This window comes from Macrobrachium rosenbergii, chromosome 5 (assembly GCF_040412425.1).
Source record: "Macrobrachium rosenbergii isolate ZJJX-2024 chromosome 5, ASM4041242v1, whole genome shotgun sequence".
NCBI classification, from domain to species: Eukaryota; Metazoa; Arthropoda; class Malacostraca; order Decapoda; family Palaemonidae; genus Macrobrachium; species Macrobrachium rosenbergii.
In genome coordinates, this window is record NC_089745.1 from 56,764,634 (window position 1) to 56,779,915 (window position 15,282).

The window sequence follows — 15,282 nt, forward strand, 5'->3', positions numbered from 1 at the left end:
ATTGGGCATTTTCTGCGTGTTAATGAGCACAATTGGCCTTTAAATTAGAATTGGAGGTTAAGCGGAGCCCAGATAGCGTTCTCTGGTTTGCAGAGTAGGTTAAGATAATACCTTTTCGCGTTCCTCATTCATTCGGGGCGACTTTCTCTCTCTCTCTCTCTCTCTCTCTCTCTCTCTCTCTCTCTCTCTCTCTCTCTCTCCTCCCTTGACGCTAATCTATCTTACTTAATCTCTCTCTCTCTCTCTCTCTCTCTCTGCTCCCTTTACGCTAATCTGTCTTACTGAATCTCTCTCTCTCTCTCTCTCTCTCTCTCTCTCTCTCTCTCTCTCTCTGTGCTTACGTTCATCTTAACAAATATTTCTCTCGGTATCTCGAAGCAACTCTACCTAACTGGTTATCCTAAATCTTTCCTTTAGAAGAACATACTTGCGAGCACGCAAGTTTTGTGCGCACAAGCACTACATTTTTCTCTTGAACAACACACATGGAATGTACTTTATTCTGTATCTTGACACAATTTTCCCCTTTTCCATTAATAAAAACATTTTCATTTGAGACTTCAAAGTTCAAAATATTCAGAGTCATAGCTTTCCAAAAGGTTTTTTTCTACTACAGTTAACCTGTTCAGGGGTTTCTATGGTTTTCCTATAACTTTCGGGTGTCGTTACGTCATCAGTTTTATTCCTTTCGTCGCGATGGCGCCTCCTGTTACGCATGTATTTCGCGTCCGGATGGACGGATGCAGAGTACATTCAGACCCACCCTTTCAGTTTTGATGCCGTAGTTGTGATCAAGTCTCTCTCTCTCTCTCTCTCTCTCTCTCTCTCTCTCTCTCTCTCTCTCTCTCTCTCTCTGTGTTTAAGGACCATGTTCTTCAGCACTTAGGGAGATAAGTTTCACTCTTGAAGAACCCTGCAAAAACTTTTAGCCCGTCCCGATTGTTTTATTATGAGATAAGGAAAAACGATGCAATGGCCTATCTACATTCCATTCATTCATTTGTTTTCACTCCCGCCTTCTCCTCCTCCTCCTCCTCCTCCTCCTCCTCCTCCTTCTCACCAACCATACGTTAGTAGACGTGGGTCCCATCCCCCACGTTCCACCCTTTCCCCCTGTGGCTCAATTATTCTATATACGCTGTTATTCTTCCACTTATTATGTGTGCTCAGTATCCATCTTTAACCCCTGCCCTTGGTCTTGTTACCCTGAAGGAGGGAAAGCCCTTCTGTTTTCGACCTCCCCCCCACGCACCCCCTACTACTATCAAGTGTCTCCCCAAGGCAAGGGGACCAATCCTTCATCCTACTGTCTCATCATGTGCCATTACATTAGAATGTCCCTCTCTTGCTTTCTTTTAAGACCTGGTTTGACAGGTGCTAACGTTACCTGGCTGTATATGATTTTATATATATTCATTACTTATGTTTTATAGATGTGTCTTATGAGACGTTTGTTTATGTCTTATATTGCCTTTTTTTAATTTTCCTTATGAGTAATAGTCGGTGCTCTCTCTCTCTCTCTCTCTCTCTCTCTCTCTCTCTCTCTCTCTCTCTCTCTCTCTCTCTCTCTCTCTCCAGAGCTTGAAGAATAAAAACCCTTACGAGTCATGAGAGTATTTTAATCGGATTTTATGTAATCATGGCGTATTCTTAAGAGTATTGAATTCTTGACATTCTTGAGCTCTCTCTTCGACATATAAGAGACAGTCCCTCTCCACTGACACGTGTTATGATTAGTATCATTGTTACCATTTAGATTCATTCTGTTATTTTACAGAACTGTTTCTTGTACAGTAAGGAGTGCGATGATCCATCCTACCTAAGGCTGAAAATTTTTTTATAGATGAGTGAATGTAAACAGACCGTTGTAACATTTGTAGATGCTCCCTTGCAAGAAAAAGGCTGGTTTAGTTAGAAAACAGAGGAAGAGAGAGAAACAAGCAAGTCATGCTGACATCTTAATATAAAAAGCACGTTTACACATAGCCCGCATGTGGCAGATTTCGTGAATGACGCGAACCTTGTCACCGATCGGAATTCCGTCCCGTTCCGCCCGAGCTGGATGAGCAGAGGACGGCGATTATGTCCCCTTGGATGAAAGTGTGGACCTCTCAGGGCCCCCACGGGCCGCCCTTTCGAAATCTTTGATGCACATTCCGGATCTTGTGAAATGGAATGTTTTGGATGGTGGAGTTCTATTGCCGACAGGCCCGGTTGCGTAAGGAAAATAAAAAAGGAATTTTGGTTGGAATGGTAATAATTTTATGTGGTTCTTCAGTATCTGTGAATGGGATGAGTATATATATGTGTACATATATACGTATATGTGTATATGTATATGTATATATATATATATATATATATATATATATATATATATATATATATATATATATATATATATTCATATACATATGTAATATATTATATATTGAATATATGTACTGTATATATATACATAATATATATATTTCATATACATATGTAATATATTATATATATGAATATATGTACTGTATATATATATATATATATATATATATATATATATATATATATATATATATATATATATATATATATTGTGTGAAGAGAGAGTAATCCATAATATCTATACCTTGGTTTTATTTATGTGCGAAGTGACAACTCCGATGGGGCTGTGAGTCTGTAACATTCCTTTACAGTAAAATAGCTCTCTCCTTCTCTCTCTGGGGAACCCTTTAAATTAGCGTTACGGCTAATTAAGCCGTTAGGCCCTTGTGTTTCTGGCCTATATATGGGTTTGCTTTTCTTCATCCACACTGAATCCGATTTACCTTACCGGATAATCTCTGTGAGCACTTAGGAATAAATTCAGAATTAGAATTGTATTCTCAGCACGCAGCTAAAGATGTTCTCTCTCTCTCTCTCTCTCTCTCTCTCTCTCTCTCTCTCTCTCTCTCTCTCTCTCTCTCTCAACTGCAAAGTGGGTGAGTAATTCATGGTTACAACCGAATCCATTCATGCCGTAGCAGTTCCGGAATCCCGGATGTCATTTATACCCTTTCATTGTATTCTTTACTTCTTTTCTTGTGCACGGAACGATAATTGCTGTTGCGGTTCTTTTCTTTTGTTCCATTTTACACCAATATATATATAAAAAAGTGGTCTTTAAAAAGTGCACAACAATGTTCACTTTATATACTTGGGCTTGAACGTTTTGAATCGTATATATAAAAAGACCAATTTTACCCCATTTCCCCCGGAACTGATTTGGCAGTCGTTTTCATTTTAAGTAATATTTTTATTTGTCTCTTCAATTGCAGAGGTGTAACTGGCCCCGAGGTAAGGTAATGGGCGGCTCGTCCGTCTTGAATTACATGCTGTACGTTCGCGGCAACAGGAAGGACTACGACCACTGGGCAGATGTTGGCAATTACGGATGGGCCTACGACGATATCCTATACTATTTCAAGAAATCGGAGGATAACAGGAATCCTTACATTGCCAGGAATGGTGAGTGACTCCGTTTCCTTTTCAGTAGTGACTGTAGTGGTTAAGGGAGTCTGGAAGGCGTTGACGTCTGCGTTCAGAGGCGAGGGGATTTGAGTGCTTTTGTTGCAAGGGGAAATAATGAAAGAGTAAATAAGTGGTGAGAGTACAGTTACTTAAGGAGTAGGAATTATATTAAAGGAGGAAATATGGACTGCTGTGTACTTATATGAGAAAGTTTGAAGTAAGAATTAAAGAGTGCTTAAAACCTTCAACATGGAGTAGTTTATTTTTTTCAGTAAATAAAACGAGGGGATGGAACTTTTTTGTTTTTAGACTGGATTCAGAGCGAACATTTTTCTAGAGTTTACAAAATAAATAAGTGAAACTTGAAGAAGGAGGTATAAGGAGCGTAAGAAGTGAGATTAAATGAATGAATTCCTGAGAACTTGACCGGAGAGAGGTCAGAGGAACGCTGCACAAGAGGGTGTGGTTGGTAGGTGCAACAGTCGAGGAAAAAGGAGGAGCAATGTTCGCGAGTAGAAAATATGAACAGGAAGGGAATAGGTATTCAGGCCGTGAATGAAGAAGAGGAAGGTCTTTCTTTTTCATTTCAGTTTTTTCTTCTTAATTTTTTTATATTTGTTTGATATGAGCTTGGTTTGTTTGTGGGAACTTTTGTATATGTTTTTGACTTGTTTACTTTTTACTGTTTGTTGTTTAAGTGATAAGGATGTTGAGGCAACTACTACAAAAATTGTCACATGTAATCGTATGTAATTCGCTTTTTGCTACTTCTTGTATTGTAATGGATTTTTCGTATGACGCTAGGGGGTATTATCAGTATTAATAATTTAGTGATACTCGAATTTGCTTCACATTCAATGACTAACATACATATCTTGTTAGGTATTCTTTGATGTGGTGCCATTTTTTTCTTTCGGCGCACTGCAAAAATCACGCTGGTTAAAATATGTCAGTACGTTATGAAAACTTATAATATTGAAACGATTGTCCAGGTTCTGCAAATAATAATTATTCAGTTTCTTGTAGATCTCCTCTTTATTTACATATCGTTATGCATTGTAGATTAATTGCAGAATAATGGTGATTTGTTTTCAGTGTATCATTTCTAATTCAATTTAACGGGTTAGTTGTGTATATATAAAACAATGCCATTCATATCATGAATCGATCACCAAGAGAGACATTATTTGCAGCAGTGTTTTATTTGTTACCTGGTACAGTTTGTATTACAGTAGAATTACCCGATCATTAAATAATCTAAATTAATCCCGACTGGAAGAGCATTAAAGGGCATTGATGATCGAAATTAAAAGTAAACATTCAGTAGCGAACGACACACGAACACGAATTCAAGAAAATCTGAATAATTGATTGAGTTTGGTCACTTCGTTCACGCTGAGCGAAACATCGACATTGTGAAGGATGATTTTCCACGCAAGAGCGAGGAGCGGCGAGGCAAGAAATTTGCCAGGAGAAAGCACGCTTCGTATGGCGAAGGTCGCCGATTTGTGAACCAGATCAAGAGTATCTGGAGTAATTCATCTCTTCTTTTTGGGTTTATCTGGATCATGAATGTAACCTTATTAAGAGGTTCCTAGCTGTTGGATTCCCACGGTGGCTTTTTTTTTTTTTTTTTTCCATTCCTGTGCTGAAAGGTTAATGATGAAAAGTAGTCGCTGCTTGTTTCTTGGTGTTCAAGGTTATGCTGATGTGCCTTTTTTAGAAGGGCTTTGTTTGTATGAACCCTCGTTCATTTGCAAGATAATGGTAATTTTCATTTCTTAATAATTTTTTTTTCTTGCTGAGACAGGTTTAATTTTTTGCTTTTTTTTGTATTTATGTATGATTGTACACAACAGTAACATCTCTGTATTGATGTGGTATATACGTGTATGCATAACATAAAACAAATGATGCCTTGTTCCTACAAAGATATGCGGGTACATACGAAATCAGTGTTATTTATTATATTTGTCTCACGTGTATAACGACGTATTTTCCTTATACATGAATAACCCACAATCTTACACACCTTCTTTTCGCCCATTCCAGTGAAATACCACAGCATAGGAGGTTACTTGACGGTGCAGGAGGCCCCTTGGAGGACACCGTTAGCAACGGCCTTCATCGAGGGAGGCATTGAACTGGGTTACGAAAACAGGGACTACAATGCCGAATTCCAGACAGGTGAGTTGCGCTCTGCATAGAGTTTGGAAGAGGAGGGGCTGGCTGACTCTCGTGATATAAGATAGGGGGGCTAATTGTTGGAGTGTAAGGGAGGGTCTGAATGTTGAGAGAGGTCTGAAAGATAACACTGTAGTTGTACGTGTTAGATGTTATAATATACAGAATTGTCGAATATACAAGTTTAAGAGACCATTACAGAAAATAGTTGGAAATCGAAATTCTAGAGATGGGCTTTTATTTAAGGAAGAATCGTTAAAGGTTTGACTTTAAGTGCGAGAGTGTAAGATGACGTTGCAGAAAATGACTGAAAGCGGTAATATAGTGGAAGGGATATTACCTTGCCGGGGGGAAGCAAGAATTTACTTAGAGGGATCAAAACGAACAACAGACAGGACGTAATATGCATGGGATGGAGAAAAAGACAAATGAAAAGCGGAGTGGCAAGAGTGAGAGAAAAGAGTGGAACAAACGATAAAAAGGAATGATAACTGTAGAAGGAGGGAAGATCGGTATTGTTTATTGCATATCGAAATGATAACTTATCAGGAATCATTGGTTAGAAAGATTTCATTCCGAGGGATTTGGACATGAAGTTGGGAGAAATAGTTTTGGGAAATGGAAAAGATACGCATCGAGTTGAAGACGACGAGAAAATGGCGGCTGTGAAAGTGGTTTAGCAGTTAAAATTGCTCGAAAGATGTAACTGTTCTTGGTTTTTGTGTAATGTTATTTTTAATGTAATGTTTCCAAGTATGGGTTTTAATTCAACTCATCCTAACTCTGAAAAGTTCAAGCTTATTTCATGTTATCTTTTACAGAAAGTTCTGCTATGCAACGGACTATAGCTTTAAAATTTTATCAAAATGAAATAATTAATCAAATTAAATGTTTTACTACTCATGTGTGCTTCCTAAGGTTTATATTCAATTTTTTTTACGAACTTCTAATTGTTTTGTCTACTAGTGTAACCAAATAAATATTTGCAGTTCCTGTTTAACAAATTTTATTTTTTTGTAAATCCATATTTCGGAAAGAATTAACAGATTATCTGTTATATCTTATCTTTATAACAAATAAAGATATTAATTTACAATATTCCTTCCTTATGCTGACGGGGGAACATAAGTAAGTAGTCTATATCGACTAATATAACACTGTCATTATTCTTAGGAAGAAATTAACCGTAGTATCTTATATGTTTGAATATATTGCACGAAAAAGAAATCTCATTATCTCCCTCTCATATCTCTTCTCTTCCAAGGTTCGTTTAAGATAATTATCAGAAAAAAATGAAAAGTTGTAAATGTGGCAGTCACATCTGTTCTGTTTCCCTATAAATTGTTATTTTTTTCACGTCAGTGTATGTAAAGCATAAAATGAGCTTTAGTAAAGTAATTTTGTAGTTACCTTTTTTATGACTGTTGTGAGTATTAAACTTCAAGATGTTATCATGAATTCCTGTTGTGGTCGAACACTCCTAATTAAGGAATGATAATTATGTCAGATGTACAAGATTGAAAATCTTATTTTCTATGTCTGTTCTTGACTTTAAACAACAGGATGAAGAATGATTAAATCTACGTGGAAATTAAAATGCTCTGTTTGCATTGAAAACCCAATTACCAGATAGAGACTTAAGGTTTTGGCTTTAGAAATAGAAATATTTTGTTACTGCCAACTGTCAAGATGCAGTAGGCAACGGAATTCCTTAGCATTTCCAGATGAATGAAACAAACAAAACATACGAGCCAAAATGAAAAGCCGGTTTCATCGATTTCTTAGCGGTTTGTTTCACTTCCGGCTCCGGTGTCTTGCTGCAAATCATACGCTTCACCAAAAGCTGTTATTATTACCTTTTAGCCATTTCTCTCTCTCTCTCTCTCTCTCTCTATCTCTCTCTCTCTCTCTCTCTCTCTCTCTCTCTCTCTCTCTCTCTCTCTCTCTCTCTCTCTCTCTCTCTCTCTCTCAACACAAGTTAATAGCTATAATGTTCTCTGTCTCTCTCTCAAAAGTAGTTGATTGCTATAATGTTCTCTCTCTCTCTCTCTCTCAAAAGAAGTTGATTGCTATAATGTTCTCTCTCTCTCTCTCTCTCTCTCTCTCTCTCTCTCTCTCTCAACAAAAGTTAATAGCTATAATGTTCTCTCTCTCTCTCTCTCTCTCTCTCTCTCTCTCTCTCTCTCTCTCTCTCTCTCTCTCTCAATAGAAGTTGATAGCTATAATGTTAAGTTCTCTCTCTCTCTCTCTCTCTCTCTCTCTCTCTCTCTCTCTCTCTCTCTCTCTCTCTCTCTCTCTCTCTGTAGTATTTGTCTATAGTAAGGCGTGTCGTATAATCATTCCATTGCGTGTTATATTTTCCTATCGAACCTCTCCATCAACTGGCTTTACTTTCTTTTAGCCAGGTACCTATTCCGGTTTTTCTTATTAGGTCGGATTCCTGGAGAGCCTTCAGCATAAGTCAGGGGTGTAAGGGATTTTGATACAAGCTGCTGATAACTGATGTGGTCATGATACGAGTCTCGGATACCGATAGCTGTCTTGCCGATGTTCTTAGGCGGTTGATTTTAAGTTGTAGGAAGCTTTAAGCTAAGAAGCCTTACTCTTAATGTTTTTCTCTCCTTTACACACACACACACACACACACACACACACACACACACACACACACACACACACACACACACACACACACGAACGAGCACTCTTTAAGAATTAAACCGACTGATGACAGAAAATTTCAAGATATACTGTATATTCAGCAGTTCTTTAAGATAAACTTATTTATGCTCAACGTTTGAGCTTGAAATTATTTTGTACATTGTGCTATGTTGAAGCTATTGTTCACATACATATTATTGCTTGACTGCCGTAGTTATTTTGACATTTGGACCTCGGAAATAGCAGTCGCGTATTTCAGAGACGAAGTTGTAATTAATCTGTATGTATAAATAAGGTACTTGTATGAATACAGACTACAGTTAATGCATACAGTGTACAACTTTTACATACCTCATGCAATTATATTGAAGGATAGCTAAAGGTGCGAATCCTTTCCAGAAAACATTGAGTTGGTAAATAAATCTCATGTTTTAAGATGTGATTGAAATGTTAATTGAGGGGTATGATAGTTGTAAGCAGATAAATTTTGTAATTACATAGTAAGAAATAACCTCATAGTCTTTGCTTTATCATTTATATTTTTACATTTATATTTTATTTCTTAAAAGCCACCCCTTCACGGGAAAACTATTTTTGAAAAGAAAAACTATAACGTTAATAATGATTTGTATTACCGGCGAAGTTATGTTTGCCACTATTTTAGTTTCTGAAATAATAGTATAAATGACTTTCGGCTATTCCGAAGATGCAGAAGCCAAAATGAATTATAGTTATTTCCTTTTCTCTAAATCCGGTATTAGTTGTTTTATGTTTTCTACATCTGCCATTGAGTATTATAATAGCAATAATTTGTTTCCTACTCTTTCCACCCTCAGGATTCATGATCCCCCAAGGAACCATCCGCAGGGGATCCAGATGCTCCACCAGTAAGGCCTTCATTAGGCCCGTCCGTCTGAGGCAGAATCTTCACGTCGCCATGCACTCATTTGTTACCAAGGTCCGTTTCCTCCATTTATTGGTTATCTGTGTCATCTTATTTGTTTATTTATTTATTTATTTATTTTTTTTTTTTTTTGCTTTAAATAAATGTCATTTATCTGTGATTTTGTATGATGAAATTATTATTTTTGAGGGAATGTTATTGCCTTCTCTTTTGGTTGTAAAATATAAGTATCATTACGTAGCATAAGATATCAGTTACAGTATTTAACTTTTTTATCACAGTAAGTCTCGATAGTTTCCGATCAAGTTTACAGTTAAATCCTTCGTGAATTACAGACTGATTTTTTAATCGTATTTATTGAAAATATGCCCGTGACTAGTTGTTGTAATAATCTTCATAAAAAACGGACTACATCATATTTATTTTCCAGATCTTGATCGACCCCGTATCAAAAAGAGCCTACGGCGTCAAGTTCGTGAGGCACGGCAGAGCGCACGTCGTCTTAGCCAGGAAGGAAATCATTCTGTCTGGTGGTGCTATCAACTCCCCCCAGTTACTCATGCTGTCGGGAATCGGACCCAAGAAGCAACTGGTTCCACTGGGGGTAAGAATTTGGGGTCCTTATGTGTCTGGAAGTGGGAGAATTTTTGGGGGAGCTTTTACGAGTGGATATATCTTTCTTTTTGTTGCGGGGGGGGACGCAAACAAACCATGTTCCAACAGCGTATATTAAACGAAAATATCCGAAGTTATAAAACACACACACACACACACACACATATATATATATATATATATATATATATATATATATATATATATATATATATATATATATATATATATATATATAGTTGTGTGTGTATAAATGGACATCTTTGAATTTTAAAAAATTATGACGAAAATGAGAAGTTTTCTGTTATCCCCACTTGACTTTTAGTCCTACGGTAATTCTTCAGTTAAGTTGAAATGGCGTTCGCATTCACGTTGCAGATCCCACTGCTACAGGACCTTCCAGTGGGCCACAACTTGCAGGATCACATCGGCACGGGCGGACTTGTCTTCTTAATCGAGGACCAGGTGTCTCTGGTGCAAACGCGTTACGAAAACTTACCCTCCGTTCTCAAATACGCCATGTTTGGCTCAGGTGAGTTCTGTTCCTCGTTATGATCCTCGACTAAAAACACAGGAGAGAGAGAGAGAGAGAGAGAGAGAGAGAGAGAGAGAGAGAGTATTAAAATCCCCCATCTGATAGAGAGAGAGAGAGAGAGAGAGAGAGAGAGAGAGAGAGAGAGAGAGAGAGAGAGAGAGAGATAATGCTCATTACATCCATTATCCGGGTGAAAGAGTGAGAATTCCTCATACATCCTCGATGCTGAGAGAGAGAGAGAGAGAGAGAGAGAGAGAGAGAGAGAGAGAGAGACTGCTCCTTACATCCTCCATCCCAAGTTAGATCCGGTGAAACTGTGCTGCAGCTCCAAAGTAGGTAAGTGCGGCAAGCAAAAGCACTTGAATATTGAGAAGGGAGAAAACGTTGCGCTTTGACAGTTGCTTGCCTTCTTCTTTCTCTTTTTGCTCTTATTGATTGTCTATTTTTGCCCTTTCCTCCTCGACGTGCACTTGACTCTATCGTTCTTTTCCCTTTCGTGTCTGTCAGATCCCTATATTCAGCATGTTATTTCGTCTCATTTATTTACAAATAAAATTATAATTAATGTTCATTATCGTAACTTGCAAGGGTTTATTTAAACCGTTCTTATTTTGTCATTTAAAATTCCTTTTTTCTGTAAACTTTAGATTAGCTGCGTTCGAAATTTCTCGACGATTCCCACATCTTTATATACAATATTAGTTTTCATTTTAACAAGATTTTATTCTAACATCTGGTCACGAAAATATCCCAAATCCTATAGCATTTTTAATGGGCCGTTCCGACGCAAGAAATGTTTAATTTTAACCACTTGAGTCGCTGTGCTAGATATTGCTGTGTAATGGATCTTTACCTGGGCCAAAGGTGAGAAAATTCCCCTTTCTTCCGCTTGGTGGGATTTTTCGAGAATGTGGTCATTTACCTGGGAAGGCTTCACAGACATGGCAAGGGGATTGTAAGGAGTTTCTCCAAAACAGGAAGATGGCTGTGGAAAATGCGTGAAATTACAGAGAAAATGAAGAATGAATGAAAAGTAAATAGGACGTAATTGAAGAAAAACGAAATGTATGAGAGAGAACCAAAAAGATGGCCCCAAAACTCCAGACTGATAATGCCCCAAATGAACTTTCAGGGTGAATATTCCGAAGAGAAAACTGCAATTGGTAACTCTAAAGACAAACATCCTCGCTGCTACGACACAGGCGTTAGAATCTTGAAGTAGAAAGTAAGTTACGCGTGTCGGGGCATAGAAGGGAAAAAAGGGGACTATAATCGCTAAAATGTTGCCCTGACCGCGAAAGCCATCGAGGGCAACTCTGCCGGGCATGTCGTGATGACGTTTATCGGTCCATAGCCTAAATACAACTCTCCCATATTTTTTTTTCTTAGACCATTGTAAATTATTTTAGCGAAAGAAAATATATTGTAGGTAGCCTTAAGCGTTTTTGTTATACTTTTTGGATTTTTTTATAGTTTTTGTTGGTTACTATGTTACTGTCATCAGGAATTTAAAAGACTTAACACAAAATTAGTTTGGCATGAGGGTTTCTAACGCATAATTGTATGTTTATTATTTTCTGTACATGTATTGTGTGTGTTGTGTGTGTGTGTGTGTGTGTGTATGCTCGCGCGAATGTATGGATTTTTTAATATTTTACCGGAAGCAAAAAAAAAAACTCGACAAGGTTGCTAAAGTAAAAAACTTTACTTCCTCAGTTATTCGCGCAAACAAGTTGGCAAACTTCAGCAACTGAAGCGTATCGGACCTGTAGGCGTACAGTTTGTTAGCACTAGTTTTTATCGCACCTGGGAAGACTTACGACTATTCCACTTACGCTAATAAGAGAGAGAGAGAGAGAGAGAGAGAGAGAGCATCTAGGTGTGTCTTCTAAGGGCCCTGGTTTCTTTGCTTGAGGCCAACCACTGCAGCAACATTCCTGACGCAGCAGCTTTCACGTCCCGAATGAATGTAAAGAGGAGCAAAAAATGAGGAAGGAGATAGAGACAGGGAAGTAGAACTAATGAAGTGCTGTGGGCCGTAGGAAAAAGAAAGATACAGAGATATGGTATTTCTCTGTTTACTTAGGAAATGTCCGTGTCTCTATTGATTAGTTATAGGTTGTAAACAATTTGATATAACAATATACTCATTTTGTCTAATTAATAAATTGATTTTATGTATGTTGCAAAGTTTGAACTCGAGTTGTTCTGGTCTTCTTGTAATTCAAATGGATGTATATCTGTATACTAATATGTTATTACATAACTGTGTAGTTCACGTACAGGTGCTGAATTTCATTGGTATACATATTTGGTTATTTTGTTCTTCATATTCGCTTTAATTCCGTTTTGTAGCACAGCTTGGCCATTGTCTCAGTTGCAACACTGGAGGAATCTTGGCAATAATGCTGTCTGGTATCCCGTCTCGAAACAGACAATTCCTGATTGGTTTTACGGATAAAAGAATGCCGACTCACTGATATCGGATATTTTTTTTACATAAATCATGTACTGTGCAATTTGATGGTAAATAATGCTATGAAATTCGTTTCGCCACACACATACACACACATATATGTGTGTGTGTGTGTCTGGTACTAGATGGATAATTTCTTTACCTGTACGTACGCGTGTTTTTTCATATATATAAGAAAATATTGTGAAAGACTATTCATTGATTTTGATTAACATTGTGTCTTTGTAATATGACTTTCTCTCAGCATATATTTTAAGACCTTATGAGTAATTCCGTTTCGTTAGCAAGATCAGGTCACTGAAGCCCTTTTGAATAATGATAATAGATATAGTGATAATTTATTGATTGTTGATATTAATCATAGTGGTTGTGGATGTCAGTAGGAAAGGTAGAGACAAAAGTGACTTATTTTGCATCTGATACGAAAAAAATTAACTGGTTATTTAACTGTTTTTTCTGCTCTTTCTGATTCTCTTATCATTACTTGTTCTTTCATGTGAATTGCAGAAGTATTTTTCACGTGTGCGTTTTTATATCCTTTGAAGAATGTTTCTCTTTCCTTGAAATTTCTTTTGGCTTTTACATTTTTACATACTTTCTAATATAATTCTCTTTATGCTGGGTTGCGCCTTCTATTTCTTGTTTTAACTATGATTCATCCAGGCGCGTCCCATCTTTTGTCATTCCTCCTTCCTATGCTTTTATTTCTCGTTCCCGAACCTTTCGCCTTTTTGCATTTTCCTTCGTTCGCTTTCTCCTTGTTGCAACATCCTCCTCTTTCTTTGTTCCCTTTTGCTATCCTGCTTCTTTTACTTTTCTTCTTGCTCTCATCCTTGACCTTCCACTTCCGTTGCTCTCTCTCTCTCTCTCTCTCTCTCTCTCTCTCTCTCTCTCTCTCTCTCTCTCTCTCTCTCTCTCTTCCAGGACAAACACTTCTCTGTGCCATGGAAGGGGGCGTCTGTGAAAGTTTGTCCGGTCAGTTTTTATTGGTCAGACTTCTAGTTTTTATTTGTCTCAGTATTAAGGACTAGTTTATTTTCCTGGCTTTCTCTTCCATATCTTCTTAGAATATTTCTGCCGTGTATAAGAGGATAAGAGAGATTTGTATCTCAGCTGATATATAGTCAGATTATTGTTTCTTCGCCATGTGAACGATGTCTCTTTTCTTTGTTGTGGTTTTCCATCAGCGCTTTTGAGCATTAGGGGCCTTTATAGATCTAGCCTTTAAGAACGAAACTCGTTTTCATCAGAGCGAGCTGATAATCCAGTTACTGTTATTTGTTGCTTAGCTGAGACTTGTCGTTGCATCAAGCTGAAGACCACGTTGCCCTGTTGTATAAGTCCTTGGAATTTACAGTCCTCTTAATTAGTCATCTCTTATCCCATCCAACCAGGTCCTCTGACGGTGCTGGGAGGCGTGGAGGGCATCGCCTTCGTGAAGACGAAATTCGTGAACCAGACGGAGGACTGGCCTGACATCGAATTCCACTTCATCTCGGGGTCGCCTGCATCCGACGGTGGGCGCCAGATCCGGAAGGTTCACGGCTTGAGCGAGCGGGTAAGGTGCCAACCGACAAGCCCGCTTCGGCGGACTGAAGTCGGAAAGTTTGTGCAGATTCGAAAGCTGAGGTCGGTAGAAATTGTGAAAGCGGGCCTCGCAGGTTAAAAGGGTGGAAGTCTCTCTGAAAGCAAGAGGGCAGTTAGGCGAGGTGTTTTCGTTGCTTGGGAAGTTCCGAAGTTTTTAATAAGCAGTTGCTTAGGTATTTGCCAAACCCCGAAGAAGCTGGTTAAAGCTGGATAAAAGACGGGGTGGTTTGTAAAGTTTTCTTTTTAACGCGGTAGGTAAGTTAGTTGAATGTGAATAAGAGACTGGTTGTTCAAGAGACTTGATAAAACTGGGCACGGAAAAGGATATTTGAAAAACCTTTTGTGGTAGGTCATGGACACTGCAGTGCATATTTTAACCTGTATAAATTTATACAGATTAACTCAAGATGTTAGCTGTGTTTACAGTAATTAGGTATACTATTAATGTTACTTTCCTTTTATTCCATATCCTTGAAATACCTGGGGAAATTTATTTTATAATTGATATCGCACGACTATGAAACATTATTTGAAAATAACAGTAGTAAGGGTGGCACTCTAGTTGTTTTTTGTATTGAAAAATGTTGGAGAGATGGACTTTTAAATTTTTACTGAGTTGATTTGCTGGTTTTCTTGTATTATGATATTCATGTCAACACTTACTGAGTGAGTTGACTGTCGACGTTTATCATCTTATGTAACAGTAAATCAGTTTAACTTGTGCTTCATAGAGGCTCAGTCTTCACTCGGGACTTTACTGACACTAAATTTTTTTAATGACAGCTCTGTGATAATGTAGAATGGGGTTTAATCATAATTCTT

General features: G+C 37.8%; 1 protein-coding gene across 2 annotated transcripts in view; it reads left to right on the forward strand.

The window, feature by feature from the left end:
• The window catches only part of LOC136838820 (glucose dehydrogenase [FAD, quinone]-like), a 187,611-nt gene that overhangs the window by 153,176 nt on the left and 19,153 nt on the right, over nucleotides 1-15,282 (forward strand). For both annotated transcript variants that reach the window (XM_067104437.1, XM_067104436.1), the window contains exons 3-8: nucleotides 3,306-3,495; nucleotides 5,551-5,685; nucleotides 9,180-9,301; nucleotides 9,678-9,851; nucleotides 10,241-10,394; nucleotides 14,268-14,431. In XM_067104437.1, coding sequence (XP_066960538.1) covers nucleotides 3,306-3,495; nucleotides 5,551-5,685; nucleotides 9,180-9,301; nucleotides 9,678-9,851; nucleotides 10,241-10,394; nucleotides 14,268-14,431 — 939 coding nt within the window. The remainder of the gene's footprint in view (nucleotides 1-3,305; nucleotides 3,496-5,550; nucleotides 5,686-9,179; nucleotides 9,302-9,677; nucleotides 9,852-10,240; nucleotides 10,395-14,267; nucleotides 14,432-15,282) is intronic.